At 43.2% G+C, this 17577-nt stretch overlaps 1 protein-coding gene across 3 annotated transcripts in view; it reads left to right on the forward strand.

Annotated features, from left to right (window-relative positions):
• The window catches only part of LOC130120943 (centrosome and spindle pole associated protein 1-like), a 51160-nt gene extending 38226 nt beyond the window's left edge, over positions 1-12934 (forward strand). For all 3 annotated transcript variants that reach the window (XM_056289770.1, XM_056289779.1, XM_056289784.1), the window contains 2 exons: positions 3513-3666; positions 12409-12934. In XM_056289770.1, coding sequence (XP_056145745.1) covers positions 3513-3666; positions 12409-12554 — 300 coding nt within the window. In that variant the 3' untranslated portion in view covers positions 12555-12934. The remainder of the gene's footprint in view (positions 1-3512; positions 3667-12408) is intronic.
• Positions 12935-17577: the final 4643 nt, after the last annotated feature.

Consider the following 17577-nt stretch of genomic DNA (forward strand, 5'->3'; position numbering starts at 1 on the left):
ATCTCTCTCCCAAGATGGACAACGTGCAGTGGATATTGTGTTTACACAATTAAGAGAAAACAACATTGAAAGAGGATAACAGAATTATAATGGAATTATGAAATATATGAAGAATATGATAAGGTGTAAACAGCATTTACCTGTACTTGTACCTCAAACAAAGCTGCGCCCTCACCAGGGACTGTTCCATGGTTCATGTATAAGTAAGCAATGGCTGTGCTTTACTGTAGCAAAATCCAACAGCATTACAGGTAATGCTAGCTTGTCGGTGCTTCTAATATGCTGCTGTCTTGTGATTATTAAAATCTTTATTCCAGGAGAAAAACTTGACGTTCGATTGAGAGTCACAAGAGGTGATTGACATGGATAGCTCAATATACACGGCCCTGCCACCCAAACTTTACAAAACGTTTCAAAATTGAGCCCAAAAGGATCTAAATAGACTTGAGACTTTCTGTAATGCGCTACTGAACCATCTGGTATGACAGAGAGAGCAGCAACTTCAAACATTAGCTGCATACAAACAAGAAACGGCAAGAAAAAAGACGCACATGTCTGTTACTGACCTGCACCGCGATTTCTCAACTGCCCAGCACCAGGATTATGAGACACACATGGAAGAAACCCCCAAATGGGCCAAAAACTTCACCTCACCAAGATCAGGACTGACTTCACAACCAAAATGGACAGTATGGCTAACTCCATTCATGCGCTTAACAAGAACACTAGAGTAATGCTAAACAGGCTACCCAATGCAGAAAAACACATCGGGGAATTGGAGGATAAGATGGCCACCAAGGAGGCATCTTTAACTGTTAAACAGACTCAAACCCTGCAACAGAAGGTAGGTGACTTGGAGAACAGCAGCCAACAGAACAACCTGAGGTTGGTTGGTGTCAAGGAGGCCCTGAAGGTGGGCAAAATCTACTCTATATTGGAGTACACTACATGTTACAGTTACTGCAGCATCAGAGGTCCCCCCCCCCCCAAATATTGACTGGTCTCACTGTGCCTTCAGGCCGTCCTTCAACCTGATCTACCCCCTCTGCATATTATTCTCCACCTTTCAAGATGGAGAGATAAATGGGGCATTATTGGAGTGGCTGCTAAGAGGACAGAACTCATGTGGGAAGAACAGCGATTATCTGTGTACCAAGACTTTTCTGCTGAGGAACCTCGGAGACACGCCCAGTACAACGACCTGAACAAATCGCCCCATAAAGCCAGAGTGAGGTTTGGAGTAATCTATACTGCAACCGTCATTGTTGCCATCAAGGAGCAGAAGTTCACGTACACCTCCAGCCAAAATGCAGCATGAGACTTGAGGAAGCATCTCCCAAAATACTTTGATCCTCGATATATGAGTTCAATCTTCATTACCCTATGGGAAACTCTATGACCGAATGAAGTGTGCTGCAGAGCTGTATCCTGATCTTGGGGACATGAGGTAGATATCCGAAAAGACCAGTATATCTAAATTTTCTTGAAGTGGCTGAAGTTTCTTTTTACTAAGACAATAAGGCTATAATTTGTGGTAATGCTTCAAAGTGGGAGCTATGAGCTATGATCCTCTTCTCAATTTTTGTTTACTCTTTTTATTCGTTTCCCCCTTATGGGCTCAAATCTGCTTTAACTAGGGTGGGGCAGATGGACTTAAATTGTGCCTATGCCACAACTGCAGAGATATGGGACATTTTACCCCTTAATCTGGCCTTGGTGTTGTCATTGTCTCTTTTTGTGCCTCATGTTGTTTTTTTATGTTTTATATCAATGTGTGTCAGTCACTTTCTCCCTTCCCTACTATGGTACATGGTTAAAGTTTACTGAGTTAATTATAGCTCAGGGCTTGAATAATGTCACCTCTTAGATTAAAACAAGGTTAAATAGTATTGTAGTGGTGACTTTGAATGTATACGGCATCCAGAACCCCATTAAAAGATATAAAATCCTGATGTATCTCAAGTCCTTTGAATGTGATACTGCTATGTTACAGGAGACCAGAGATGGGGACTCGAATTTGCGACTTGGATTCGATTCTTATTAAGCTCATGCCTCACCAACAGAACTTTTTCTGTTGTTCTAGGTAACTCTACCTCCTTGGCTCAGTTGAGTTTTGATGTCCCTCAAGGCTCAGTTCTTGGCCCCCTTCTCTTTTCTATATACATGCTGCCCCTCAGCCAGGTCAATCAAAATCACAATGTGCTTTACCATTTTTATGCTGACGACACTCAGTTATACATGCCATTAAAACCCACAGATCCTAGTGCCCTAGCAAATCTCACAACTTGCCTCTCTGACATTAAATCCTGGATGTCCAAAAATTTTGTCAAATTCAGTCCCGAAAATTCCATTAGCCTTTTTGTTACTAATCTTGGTGGTCTTTCAGGTAGTCTTAAGCAGGCTGCAAGGAATCTTTGGGTAATATTCGATGGTTATCTCGGTTTTGATAATCAAATCAAACATGTTGTTCGGTCATGCTTTCTCCAGCTTAAGCTAATCAATCAATCAAGTTGCATTTTATATGGCACTTTTCTAGCTGTAGCAGCTACTCTCCAAAATTAGGTCATTTTTATCAATTGCCAATTTTCAAAAAGTTGTACATGCTTTTATCTATTTTATTGTAATGCACTTTATTCTGGTATCAGCAAGGGCTCCCTCCACCATCTGCAGTTGGTACAAAATGCCGCTGCTCGGCTCATTACTGGGACAAAGAGGCATGACCATATCACTTCTGTGCTTGCCTCCCTACACTGGCTCCCTGTTATATTTCAAATTCATTTTTAAGTTTTATTGCTCATTTTTAAGGCTTTAAATGGTCTTGCTCCTACACACATTTCTGATTTATTGACCTGGTATATGCCCTCTCGACCATTAAGATCCACAGATGGAGCCCTGCTGGTTATTCCTAGGTCTCGGTTTGTCACAAAGGGTGATTGCTGTTAGAGCCCTCACACTGGGGGGCTCTTCCTGTCAAACTAAGACAAACCAAGTCTCTAGCTTCTTTTAAATCTTGTCTTAAAGCGTTTCTTTTTATGAAAGCTTTTACAAATGTTTGATACTTGTTTTTATTTGTTTATCTTACTTATTTGATCTTATGCTTATTTTTGCCTTGTCTGGTTTTATTTCTTTAAGTACTTTGTAACATTGTTTTAGAAAACTGCTGTATAAATAAAGTTATTATTATTATTATTACCTGGATAACTGAACCTTGTGACACGTGCACAAGATTTCATGTACCCCCCCCCCCCCACACACACACAGAGTTTTGTATTGTATACTGTATTTTTTGTGGTTAAAATGCAAACATTTAAATAAAAAAAAATGTAACTATAAAAAAGGAATTATTTCAAACATTTTGCTTGATGTTGAGATTATAAGCAATAGCTCTTAAAACAATGTTTTTTATGGGTAAATGATAAAAGCTGAGCTGATTAGATGATATTGATTGTGTAGCCTTACTTTCTATAGTATTGTCACCTCAAATCCTTTTTCAAATCCTCTGCTTTGTATAGGAGGTTGCCATCTCCAGGGAAGCCGTTGGTCAGCCAGATAGCTACTATCTCAAGTCAAAGAGCAGCCGGACCTGGGAGGCGGAGGCAGCTAGAGCCAGGAGCGCGAATAAGGCCGGGAGACTGATGGCTATCAGGCATCGGGGCGACACGGCAGGTAAAACATCAGAGCTATGCTCTGACATGTAGGGCTTATTGCTGCCGCTGTTGTTTTGTAGGTGTTTTTGTAGTTTGTTTTTGTGCTTTCAAAGAGGCCATTTCCCAATCTGCTATTTCAGTATTTTCATGTACACTACCGTTCAAAAGTTTGGGATCACCCAAACAATTTTGTGTTTTCCATGAAAAGTCACACTTATTCACCACCATATGTTGTGAAATGAATAGAAAATAGAGTCAAGACATTGACAAGGTTAGAAATAATGATTTGTATTTGAAATAAGATTTTTTTTACATCAAACTTTGCTTTCGTCAAAGAATCCTCCATTTGCAGCAATTACAGCATTGCAGACCTTTGGCATTCTAGCTGTTAATTTGTTGAGGTAATCTGGAGAAATTGCACCCCACGCTTCCAGAAGCAGCTCCCACAAGTTGGATTGGTTGGATGGGCACTTCTTGCGTACCATACGGTCAAGCTGCTCCCACAACAGCTCAATGGGGTTCAGATCTGGTGACTGCGCTGGCCACTCCATTACCGATAGAATACCAGCTGCCTGCTTCTGCTCTAAATAGTTCTTGCACAATTTGGAGGTGTGTTTAGGGTCATTGTCCTGTTGTAGGATGAAATTGGCTCCAATCAAGCGCTGTCCACTGGGTATGGCATGGCGTTGCAAAATGGAGTGATAGTCTTCCTTATTCAGAATCCCTTTTACCCTGTACAAATCTCCCACCTTACCAGCACCAAAGCAACCCCAGACCATCACATTACCTCCACCATGCTTAACAGATGGCGTCAGGCATTCTTCCAGCATCTTTTCATTTGTTCTGCATCTCACAAACGTTCTTCTTTGTGATCCAAACACCTCAAACTTGGATTCATCCGTCCACAACACTTTTTTCCAGTCTTCCTCTGTCCAATGTCTGTGTTCTTTTGCCCATCTTAATCTTTTTCTTTTATTGGTCAGTCTCAGATATGGCTTTTTCTTTGCCACTCTGCCCTGAAGCCCAGAATCCCGCAGCCGCCTCTTCACTGTAGATGTTGACACTGGTGTTTTGCGGGTACTATTTAATGAAGATGCCAGTTGGGGACCTGTGAGGCATCTGTTTCTCAAACTAGAGACTCTAATGTACTTATCTTCTTGCTCAGTTGTGCAACGCGGCCTCCCACTTCTTTTTCTACTCTGGTTAGAGCCTGTTTGTGCTGTCCTCTGAAGGGAGTAGTACACACCGGTGTAGGAAATCTTCAATTTCTTAGCAATTTCTCGCATGGAATAGCCTTCATTTCTAAGAACAAGAATAGACTGTCGAGTTTCAGATGAAAGTTCTCTTTTTCTGGCCATTTTGAGCGTTTAATTGACCCCACAAATGTGATGCTCCAGAAACTCAATCTGCTCAAAGGAAGGTCAGTTTTGTAGCTTCTGTAACGAGCTAAACTGTTTTCAGATGTGTGAACATGATTGCACAAGGGTTTTCTAATCATCAATTAGCCTTCTGAGCCAATGAGCAAACACATTGTACCATTAGAACACTGGAGTGATAGTTGCTTGAAATGGGCCTCTATACACCTATGTAGATATTGCACCAAAAACCAGACATTTGCAGCTAGAATAGTCATTTACCACATTAGCAATGTATAGAGTGTATTTCTTTAAAGTTAAGACTAGTTTAAAGTTATCTTCATTGAACAGTACAGTGCTTTTCCTTCAAAAATATGGACATTTCAATGTGATCCCAAACTTTTGAACGGTAGTGTATATCTGTTCTCCAAGCATTTAGTTTGTCTAATGGTGATTTCTCAGATTTTGTCATCAACAAATTATAAAATCATGGTATATAGCAGCGGTCCCCAACCTTTTTTGCACCACGGACCAGTTTAATGTCAGACAATATTTTCACGGACCGGCCTTTAAGGTGTGGCGGATAAATACACAAAATAAAATGATACGACCGGCATAAAAATTGTGGTATTTTCTAAATATAATAATAAACGTGAATCCACTGTGTACTCGTATGCAACTTTATTAGCAGCGTCCTCGTAACATCGCGCCAACAACATAACATGAGTAACATCCTCTCTGCCCCCTAACACTCTCTGGTCGCCATGGTAACGTTTAAACATGCCTTCCAAATAAAATACAACACAAAAACAAATATAAATTGCATGAAAATACAACTCACCATAACGCTAAATCAGTGGGAGCCCTGAGCTTGTTTCTCTGCAATGAGACGGTCCCATCTAGGGGTAATGGGACATAATGACACCCGAAGTGTGTTGCTTATGTCCAGTCTACTCAGTAATTTTGTTTTGGTTGTTGTCACTGCAGAAAATCCCGCTTCACACAAATAGGATGTCAGAAATGGCAACAGGATTTTCAGTACTGTTGTGGCGATCTCAGGGTATTCTGCCGTGACTTTAATCCAGAACACCGGCAGAGTTGTTTTCTCGAACATACTTTTAAGGCCGCCGTCATTTGCGATCTCCAGCAGTTGATCTTCTTCTGGCATAGACATGCTGGATTCACCTGGTTTGTTGACAAATGGGTCGCGGATCCATTCCTTGGCAGTTCATGGGTCTTTTGTGGTTGGGAAGTAGCGCTCAAACTCTTTTAAAAGCAAAGACAGGTGATCGTGCACCAGCTGGGAGAATGAAGGCTCGGTCTCAGTCTCTTCCAAAATCCCCGCGAATGTTTGAAACATGTCAAATATATCTCTGTTCACGCGCCGTCCCCACAAATCCAGTTTGGCTTTAAATGCAGCTACTTTATCTGCCAACTTGAAGACAGTTGTCATTTTCCCCTGAAGTGACCGATTGAGTTCATTGAGCAGGTTGAATATGTCGCACAAGTAAGCGGGTTTTGCGACCCATTCCTTGTCACTGAAATGTGCTGCCAGCAGTGACTTTTTTTCTGAGAGAAATCTCTGCAGCGGCTCTCGTAATTCAAACACTCTGGCCAGCGATCTCCCTCGGGATAACCATCTTATTTCTGTGTATAAGAGAAGGTGTCTGTACTCCGCATCCATCTCCTCACAAAGCTGCTCGAACAGGCGCGAGTTAAGGGCGCGTGCTCTGATGTGGTTAATAACTTTAACGACATCATTCAATACGCTGTTAAGTTCCGGTGGTATTTCTCGGCTAGCCAGCATTTCCCTGTGAATGACACAATGCGTAGACTCACATTCAGGTGCAACCTCCTTAATCCGAGTAGTTAAACCAGACAGCCGTCCGGTCATGGCAGCAGCTCCGTCTGTGCGTATGCCGACACAAAAGGACCATTTCAGTTTTCCTGATATATAATCATCCAGCGACTTGAATAGTTCTGCGGCTGTGGTTTTAGTTGGCAACGATAGTGCACATAACATATCCTCATGCACATCCTCCTGATAAAGATATTGCACATAAACAAGTAGTATTGCCTTGTTGTCAATATCTGTAGACTCTTCAACCTGGAGTGCGTACCACAGTGATGTATTAATCCTCTCCAACAATTGTGTCTCAATGTCCTCTGCTATTTCCTCAATGTGCCGAGTGACGGTGCTGGCCAAAAGAGGCACCTGTGCTATCTTTTTAACCGCAGCCTCTCTTAGAAGTTCACGGCAAATGTCTTTAGTGGCGGGCAGGATCAATTCTTCACCAATGGTGAATGGCTTCTTAGCCTTAGCAATACGATTAGCCACCAAGTATGATGTTCTCAGTGCACTCGCATTTGTTGATGTGGTGGCCCTCAGTAATTGCTTCTGTCCTTCTTGTTCATGCTTTTTTCTTTCAAAATACTCCGAAGGCTTGTCTTTTAATGCAGGGTGCTTGGTCTCCAAGTGGCGAAGCCGTTTTGAAGGCTTCATTGCCTCATTAGAGAGCCGGTCGCCGCATATTATGCAGAGCGGGCTTGGTGCGCGGGAATCATCTGTCGCGATGAATCCATATTTTAAGTAGGACTCCTGGTATTGTCTGTTAAATGCAGCTTTCTTTTTCTTGGAAGTCGTAGGCTCTTCTTCTGTCCTCACTGGGCCTTTTCCCCTTCGCAAAGAAACTTTCCAAAGACGTTTGTTTTTTACTCATTTTGCTAGCTTGTGGGTATAATTTTAGCGGGAACATATCACGTGACCGAGACAAGCGTCAAGAGTGAGTCATAGACGGATGTAACAGAGGGAATCTGGTCATTTTTCAAAATAAAACATCGTTCAGACTCAGATAATAAATAAGATGGAAATAATGTAATTTATTCTTTCTCTGCGGCCCGGTACCAAATGACCCACGGACCGGTACCGGTCCGCGGCCCGGGGGTTGGGGACCGCTGGTATATAGCCTTGATTGTCTACATTTTCAAGTACAATTTTTTCAATAATCGACAGGGGTGGTATGGGTGTTATCTTTTTGTACGCTGATAATATGCAGCTCCTCAGTTGTAAGTATTTGAAAACAATTTTTCTTAGGAACTTGATGTTTTCCACATAATTGATCAAATGAAAGTTAAGTCCCATCTGTGTAAAGATCATACAGAATCACCACTGGTTAACACTTAGACAGCTATTATCCTCCTCCTCTCTTAGGTCTGCTGGTGCACTTTTTGGGCATCTTCCTGGCTTTGACAAATGCCCAGTCAGGATAACCACACTTGGTTTTGTTAAGTGAGCCAACTATGTAGATCAGGGATGGGCAACGTGATCCAGAAAGGGGCGGTGTGGGTGCAGGTCTTTGTTCCAGCCAAGCAGTTATACACCTGAGTCTACCAATCAAGGTCCTTAGCAAAGACTATTGGTTGACTAATAGAATCGAGTGTGTAACTGCTTGGTTGGAACAAAGACCTGCACTCACACTGGCCCTTTTCTGGATCGTGTTGCCCATCCCTGATGTAGATGATGCCAGTGTAAAATTGAACTTGAAAATAAAGGGTCAATAAACTGCTATACTGCAATCACCCAAAGCATCCATCCATCCAAAGTAGAGGTGTGGAAATTTGTCAATCCTAACATGCGTCGTGATGCGGATGTGGACAATTCTGCATCGATGCAGTCACAAAAAATAATCGCACAAAATTATTGCCTGCTAACGTTGATTTTCCAATAAGATATTGTCATAGTTCCGACCATAAATGATGCCAAATAGTGATCCGGCGGCGTTATACCCATGACCCGTGGGGCAGCGTGCGGGAAACCCAAGTCTTTGGATTCTGGGGGGAGTATGGTTGCAGAGCTGAAACTTAAGATGGAAGAGCACCAACAGGGGTGGAACTTGCAGCTTAATTTGACTCAACACGGGAAATCTCACCCAGCAAAGACATGGAAAGGTTTGACAGATCGATAGCACTTTTGCGATTCTTCGGGTGGTGGTGCCTGCCCATTCTTAGTTGGTGGCCCCATGCGGTCAGCATCCAACTTCTCAGAGGGACAAGTGGCGATTGAGCAGTAACAGGTCTGTGATGCCCTTAGATGTCCACAGCTGCATGCATGCCAGACTGAGCAGATCAGCGTGTTTCCATCCTTCACTGGTCTCCGATTCTCATCCCGAGTGGGGTTCAGCGGATAATGTACAGTCATAATGTATAATCGTACAATCGAATCATTGACAGGTGAATTGTAGATGAATCGCGAGGCCATTGCAGATTCACACCTCTAATTTAAAGCATCCTGTACAGTTGTTGCTGCGCCTTTTTGATGATGGAGTTGGTGTTGATGTCCCTTTTTAAGTTATTGCTGGTATGAGTGCCGAGGAATTTGAATGAGTCCGTCATGATTATGGATGGGTTCTTTGGCAGTCTTGTTTTTGTTCTGACGTCAGTGGCTATTTCCATTGTTTTGTGTGGTGTTGAGCAGTAGGTTGTTGTTATTGTACCAACTTACTGCCCTGTCCACTTCTTGCCAGTATGGAGTCTTGTTGTTGTCCAAGATGAGGCAGTTGTCATCCGCGTACTTTAATCCTTTGACTGAGCTGTCCAGAGAGGTGAATTGGGTAGTGTATCAGGAAGAAGAGCAGGGGAGACAGGACACAGCCCTGGGGGGCACCGGTGCAAGGGAAGGGCTGAGGTGTATGGCTGTTCACCTTGACTCTTTTTGGTCTTTTGTTGAGGAAGTCCATGGTCCAGTGGTTTATGGCTGGGTTGATGTTTTGGAGAATAGTTTGGATGGGGATTACTGTATTGAAAGCCGAGCTGAAGTTGATAAACAGGATGCATGCGTAAGTGGTCTCCAGATGTTGTAATGTGTTATGGAGTAACAGGCTATTGCACTTTTGCAACAGTAGGCAAATTTATAGGGGTGCAGTTGGGATGATATGGAGGATTTGAGTAGAGATGCATCGATCAATCAGCAGGTGACCAGAATCGACCGATTTTTAGCTGTATCAACCATGACTGGTGACTGGCCGGTCAGTTTCACATACTATATTCGATTCTGCCAGTCAAATTTACACACATGCGCCGCACAATGGTTCACATTGTGCACACACTGGCACAGGCAGTAATGTGACAGCCGCACACACACATGCTAAAACATGCCGTCAAAAACCGCTGTTCACTTTGGCAAAGTAAAACATGATAGATGAAGTGGGATATACTGCAATTCATTTTCAGTTGGATTTCATCAGGGCTGTCCCGAATAGTGTGCGGGCTTCGAATACTCGGCAGTGAGTATTCAAATGTATTTGAAGCTTTGCTATGACGGAGGATGACCGACTGTGCAATAATCAAATTCAATAAAATTACAGCTGTAGACTATAAAACTAAATTGCTCATGCATTTACTGTTATTATTAATTGTCTTTATCGCATGCTATCATTAGGCTGTTATTGTAATTAATTATTATGCTATTGAGCGACAAAGGTAAAACCAGACCTCACGGTATTTCTTTTTTATTGAAAAAACTGGCTAAAAAAACACTTCCAAAGTGAAATCATTATCCCCTGCAAAGAAAAAAGGAATAAAGTTTTTTGTCAGTGTAAACCCTGGAACCCCAGTAAGTGGCCTGCAGGCCAAATCTGGTCCGTGAGAGCCAAATGTCTGGCCCATGTTGACCCCATTGACACCTACGCACCTGTCATAACATGTGAAATAAAGTGCGTGCTGCTGTACTTCATTTTGACCTCACCTCATACTGTACACTGGACCTATGCCATAGAGCGCATGACGACATAAGAAGATGTACTTCATGCTCTCTATGGTCATTGACTAGACAGAGTCACTCAACAGCTAAGTCCCAGATAATCAATAACTGTCCTAAACCAAGAACATGGCCTGCTCCAAAAAGCCGAAAGTTGACCAAGAAATCCATCAGTTCAAATCTGACTGGACTGATCAGTTTTGTTTTATTTTACCGGACCTAGCAATGCCAAACCGACATGCTGGATATGCACGCAGACCGTAGCTGTCTGCAAAGCAGATAATCTCAAGCAGCACTTCAACACTATGCATGCTGCCAGTTTTAATGCCAACTACCCTACAAAATCAGATCACCGCAAACAAAAAATAGCAAATATGATAACATAGTACAAGCACTCATTTCTACTATCTGTAAATCAACATCGTCACAAAAGAGTGCAACAGCTACATCATTGCATGTTTCATGGAGCCTTGCTAAAGCTAAGAAGCCATTCACTGATGCTGAGTTGATTAAAACATGTGCAATTGATATGGTTGGCGAAGTTTTAAGTCATGATGAGAAAAACAAGAAAACGGTTGTGGAGCTATTAAAGCAGATGCCATTGTTGGCTAACACAGGCAACAAGAAGAGTAGAACTTTTAGTGGAGGAGTGTTTTTCCAATTTACTCACTGTTTTGAAGAAAGTAGAAGCCATATCACAAGCCATATCACTTGTCCTGTGACCTAACTGATATGGAACAGCGATCTACTCACAAGCTTTTTTGATGGGAAGACCTTTCGGGAAGAGCTACTTTGTTTGCTTCCTCTACCTGGGGGCACAACTGGGGAAATCATCTTTAATGAATTAGCACAGTTCTTTGAGAGGACTGGCTTGGATGTGAGCAAAATTGTGTCTGTTGTCACTGATGGGGACCTTGATGATGGTGGACTGTTTAAAGCACTGTGGTACTTCATACTCACTGGGGGATGTATTAAAGATGTGTTTGTGTTAGCGGTTTCAGTTGGAGTGCAACCACATATGCCCTAGATGCCACTTGCTTTGTGAGAGAGGGTACTCCCAAATGTCCATGAAATATTTGTCACCCTGCACTGTGCTCACTTCAGAGAGAGCCTATGTCTTGTCATCACAATTTCACTTAACAGCTCAAGGTGACAAGTTAAATTGTTTAAAAGTAGTATAGCTGTTAAAATGTTAATTTTGGTGTCAGTCGCTTCATAACAGACATACTCATATGCAATGCATTAATATCTCAATTGGGTATTTATCTTGACAGAATATAGAGTTTAAAAATCGGCGGTCATGTTGACCGCCCATGGTTGTTTTAGGTAGGAGTGAAATCCCGGTCGTTCTAGTGTTAAGTCTTTACGTGGTTAGACGTCACCAAAATAACTAAAATGGTCTAGGGTTCATTTACTCTTTGAGAAAAGCAAATAGATTTTGTACAGGAGAGTAAAAAACGCTTTCATTTAACTCAGAAGTGCTGGGGGTGGGAAAGGTTTTAGACCTCATTTCCACGCATGAATCACCATTGGAAAAACTCTACAGAATAGCCAAATATCTTGTCTATGTTGTTTCCATCTTCGTTAGATGTGTCTCTGGCTAAGACTGTGTGCTGAGTTGCAGGATTTCTCCTCTGCCATCTTTTCCCAGGAGCAGCAGGGCTCTCTGATGACGAAGGAGATCCTGCCTCTCCTCAGGGGACCTTCCATCACATCTCCATGGAAACGGATCCCTGGACCCGGCCTGGTACGTCCGACACATTGAAGTGGTTAATGGAGGAGTCGTCGCAGAGGTAGCAGCCGACCTTGCAAGACTCTGTTCAACCTTGCAAGACTCTATCCGTCCCCCCACCCCAACCTTCGTTCAGTCTGTCACAGCTGGTTTTTATCAAGAATACTGCTCACTCTTCCCTTTGTCTGGATTTTAGTTGCATTTTACTTGAGACTGTGCGAAGAGATGCTTTATGGTGATATGGTTGTCTACAAGGGTGAGTGTGGAAAGTTACCCAATAAATTATATTGATAATAATAAACAGCTTGGATTTGTTTAGCTGTATCTTACAGCCACCTATGAAAAGCCACCAGAGCCATAGAACTGTCACCTTCCTGTCAGTGCCATCAAGTGCTCTCCAACAGTTCTTCCCCATTGGATATATCAGATCACCCAACTTAACGGACAGCTGGTTACTTCTGATTTTATGCTTGGCACCTTGATAGCAGGGTCTCCATTAAAACAAGAAGAAGGATTCAAGTTTACTCTTAATCTTGTTTAGGAGGAGATGGGATTTTTTTAAAAAAAATATATTCAGTAAACATTAGGGAATTGATCCAAAAATGACGTGATTAAAATGTTTCCACTCACTTTGTTAATGCATCCCTCAGCTGGATTTGTTACACATGGTAATCATGAACCTAGAAATGATTCAACTATTAAGAAAAAGTTAACAGGAATTCCTCCATTCCCAACATTCATTCATTCATCTTCAGCTGCTTCTCCAGGGTCGGGTCGTGGTGTCAGCATGCTAAGTAGTGCACTCCAGACATTCCTCTCCCCAGCAACGTTCTCCAGCTCCTTCTGGGGGGCACCCAAGGCACTCCCAGGCCAGATTGGACATGTAGTCCCTCCAGCGAGTTCTGGGTCTACCCCGGGGTCTCCTCCCAGTTGGCTGTGCTCGGTAAACCTCTAAAGGGAGGTGCCCTGGAGGCATCCTAATAAGATGCCCAAACCACCTCAACTGGCTCCTTTTGATGCGAAGGAGCAGCAGCTCTGCTCCGAGCTCCCTCCGGATGTCCGAGCTCCTCACCCTATCTCTAAGGCTGAGCCCAGACACCCTATGGAGGTAAGTCATTTCAGCTGCTTGTGTCTGCGATCTCACCCTTTCGGTCACTACCCAAAGCTCATGACCATAGGTGAGGGTTGAAATGAAGATTGACTGGTAAATGGAGAGCTTTGCCTCCCGGCTCAGCTCCCTCTTCACCACAACGGTCCGGTACAACGTCCGCATTACTGCTGATGCTGCACCGATCCACCCGTCAACATCCCGCTCCATCCTACCCTCAGTCATGAACAAGACCCCAAGGTGTTAGGGTCAATTCCCAACATATTTACAAACATATGAAAGAGAAGACTTGGCTTCAAACTTAGAAAGTAGGGAAAATCAGTCACAGAGAGTCATGCCAAGAGAGGCTGATTATACAGTGGCTTGCAAAAGTATTCATACCCCTTGAGCTTTTCCACATTTTGTCACGTTACGACCACAAACATAAATATATTTTATTGGAATTTTATGTGAAAGACCAACACAAAGTGGCACACAATTGTGAAGTACAAAGAAAATTACACATGATTTAAAAATGTTTTTACAAATAAAAAAATGAAAAGTGCGGCGTGCAAAAGTATTCAACCTCCTTTTCTCTGAGTGCAGCCAATTGCCTTCAGAAGTTGCCTGATGATTGCTGAATGATCGAATGTTGACCTAATGACTAGAGTCAACTTGTGTGTAATCTAATCTCAGTACAAATACAGCTGTTCTGTGACGGCCTCGAGGTTTGTTAAGAGAATATTGGGGAGCAAACAGTATCATGAAATCCAAGGAACACACCAGACAGGTCAGGGATAAAGTTGTGGAGAAGTTTAAAGCAGGGTTAGGCTATAAAAAGATTTTCCAAGCTTTGAACATCTCACGGAGCACTGTTCAATCCATCATCTGGAAATGGAAAGAGTATGGCACAACTGCAAACCTACCAAGACACGGCCGTCCACCTAAACTTACAGGCCGAACAAGGAGAGCACTGATCAGGGATGCAGCCAAGAGGCCCATGGTGACTCTGGACGAACTGCAGAGATCCACAGCTCAGGTGGGGGAATCTGTCCACAGGACAACTATTGGTCGTGCACTGCACAAATCTGGCCTTTATGGACGAGTGGCAAGAAGAAAGCCATTGTTAAAAGAAAACCATAAGAAGACCCGTTTGCAGTTTGCCGGAAGCCATGTGGGGGACGCAGCAAACATGTGGAAGAAGGTGCTCTGGTCAGGTGAGACCAAAATTGAACTTTTTGGCCTAAATGCAAAACGCTTTGTGTGGCGGAAAACTAACACTGCACATCACTCTGAACACACCATCCCCACTGTCAAACATGGTGGTGGCAGCATCATGCTCTGGGGTTGCTTCTCTTCAGCAGGGACAGGGAAGATGGATGGAGCCAAATACAGGGCAATCTTGGAAGAAAACCTGTTGGAGTCACTTTGTGTTGGTCTTTCACATACAATTCTAATAAAATATATTTATGTTTGTGGTCGAAACGTGACAAAATGTGGAAAAGTTCAAGGGGTATGAATACTTTTGCAAGCCACTGTAAATGTGTTGTTATAGAGTTCTAGAGCCGCCTACTGAGCCTGAGTACAGGTGAACAGGTGTTCATCAATACCTGTGATTAACCATGTCCCAAAAATTTCTAAATATGTTTTCAAACACCGAGTCTTCGCAAAACTTATCAACTCCAAAATCAATAAAACCCTAATGAATGCTTATGAATTCATCCCCATTTCTTGATCAGACAAGATGAGTAGCCCAGCCAGCCTTTAGTATACACAAGGCATTTTCCTATTACTCTCACTGAAGTTGGAAGCACTAATCTGACTGATGGCACACAAAGTTAAGCCTGCTCAAAAGATACGCTTTGATCGAGAAGTCAGGTTTCATTACTGCTGGTCTACTTAAGTCCAAGAAACAAACATGTTGGCAAACGGCTGTGTCAGTAATAATATACTGTAACATCGCCACAGTAATTGGGTTAATTGATATTTGTTGCACGTTCCAAGCTTAGACCAGCAATAATACATAATGATCACAGAGCTAATGATACTTAAATGAGACCTGTAAAGCCAGACTGTCAACAACTTTGACATTGTTGGTATACCCAAACCAGTAGTGTCTGAGCCCTCCTGTAGTTCTGAAAGCTAGGAAATATTTGCTCGTTGTGTAGCATATTTTGTACAGATGTGCTCAGAAAAATTATAACACTCAGAAAGCCCAAACCTCGGGGCGTCTAGGTGGCGTAACAGTCTATTCCGTTGCCTCCCGGGGATCACCGGTTCGAATCCCCGTGTTACCTCTGGCTTGGTTGGGCATCCTTACAGACACAATTTGCCGTGTGTGCGGGTGGGAAGCCGGCTTTAGGTATGTGTCCTGGTCGGCTCCTCTGGTCGTTCGGGGCGCCTGTTCAGGGGGGGGGGACTGGGGGGAATAGCATGATCCTCCCACGTGCTACGTCCCCCTGGTGAAACTCCTCACTGTCAGGTGAAAAGAAGCAGCTGGCGACTCCACATGTATCGGAGGAGGCATGTGGTAGTGGTAGTCTGCAGTCCTCCCTGGATCAGCAGAAGGGGTGGAGCAGCGACCGGGGTGGCTTGGAAGAGTGGGGTAACTGGACGGATACAATTGGGGAGAAAAATGGGGGAAAATCCCCCCCCCCCAAAAAGGCACAAATCTCCACCAAGGATGTGCAGTACTGCCCCCCCCCCCCGCCCGCCAGAATAACGTCTCAAATCCATAGCTGTAAGTGTTGGCAAGTTGGTTAGAGTGGCTCAGATTGGCATTATGAATTAAAACGTGACATCAGCTGTCCGTCTCATTCTACTGTTTATTTCTTTATAGTAAGTTTTCACAAGTTTATCATCTTTATAAAGACTCAGACTTTCACCACCCCATATTTAAACAACCTCTTCTCACCGCCCACCTATTAAAAGGTTGAGCCTCCATCATTGTAGAGATTCTGCCAACAGATGAGGGCAAAAATACCTCCTTGGCTTGAGGTACCTAAGGTTATAGGTGGGAATCAGTAGATGAGAAGGAAAAAAAATATTTTGTACAGTTTGAATGAAAGCTTTACATCTACGTTTAACTTCATACTACAAACAGGAATGTGGAACATCACTAGGAGACAACACTGATAATGAATAGACATAAAGCAGACTGTTCTGCACCACTGATTCACGCCTGCGTAGTTGGAAAATCACTAGCGAGCAAATGAAGGTTGTGAAACAGACTGATTGCTTCCTTTCATGAAACCACCGACTTCTCTCCGGCCATCAGAGGAGCAGAATGTGACGCCAGCCGTCTTTGGATTCATTGCCAGTTTCCCCTCATGTAGTCCCCCCGGTGTCAAAAACCCCGTTAAAGATCTGCTTTCATTTATCTTATATTTTACATCTGTGAATACAACGATTTCCTTTGATATATATATATATATATATATATATATATATATATATATATATATATATATATATAAAGGTCCTTTGTAGTTAAAGGATTAGGCAGGGGCATTTTATTTATTCATTTATTTATTTTATCAAAAGGTAAAAGCCAAGTTTTGGCTCAAGCGAGTCAGAAAGTGGTCTGGAGGCTTACCCTGGGCGTGGATGATGCATCAGTCTACACCATCAAGATGCCCTATATGTCGGGCATTTTGTCTGCTGTGATTACCACGAAGTAATCTTAGATGTGAAATAAACACTTTGCTACAAGCAGAAGCTGCAGGAGCTACTTAAGATGTCGCAGGCTACTCCTCTTGATGGTATTTCCTCGGCGGCAGGGTGGTCGGATCATTCGCATTGCGGTGAACCCTTCTGCATCTTCAGCAGGTATCTCAGGGTCACAAGGGTTTCACCCCCTTCGCCTGAACGCCTCGCCTGAGTGGGGCAGCAAAGACCAAATCAGCCTTCACCCGCAGAGGGGTTCCAACTGCTGGCTCTCGTCAACCACAGCCATCTTGAGCTGGTCTCGGCTGCCATGGCTGTCACCCCAGCGGCTTGCT

The sequence above is a fragment of the Lampris incognitus genome, chromosome 1 (assembly GCF_029633865.1).
Source record: "Lampris incognitus isolate fLamInc1 chromosome 1, fLamInc1.hap2, whole genome shotgun sequence".
Taxonomy (NCBI): domain Eukaryota; kingdom Metazoa; phylum Chordata; class Actinopteri; order Lampriformes; family Lampridae; genus Lampris; species Lampris incognitus.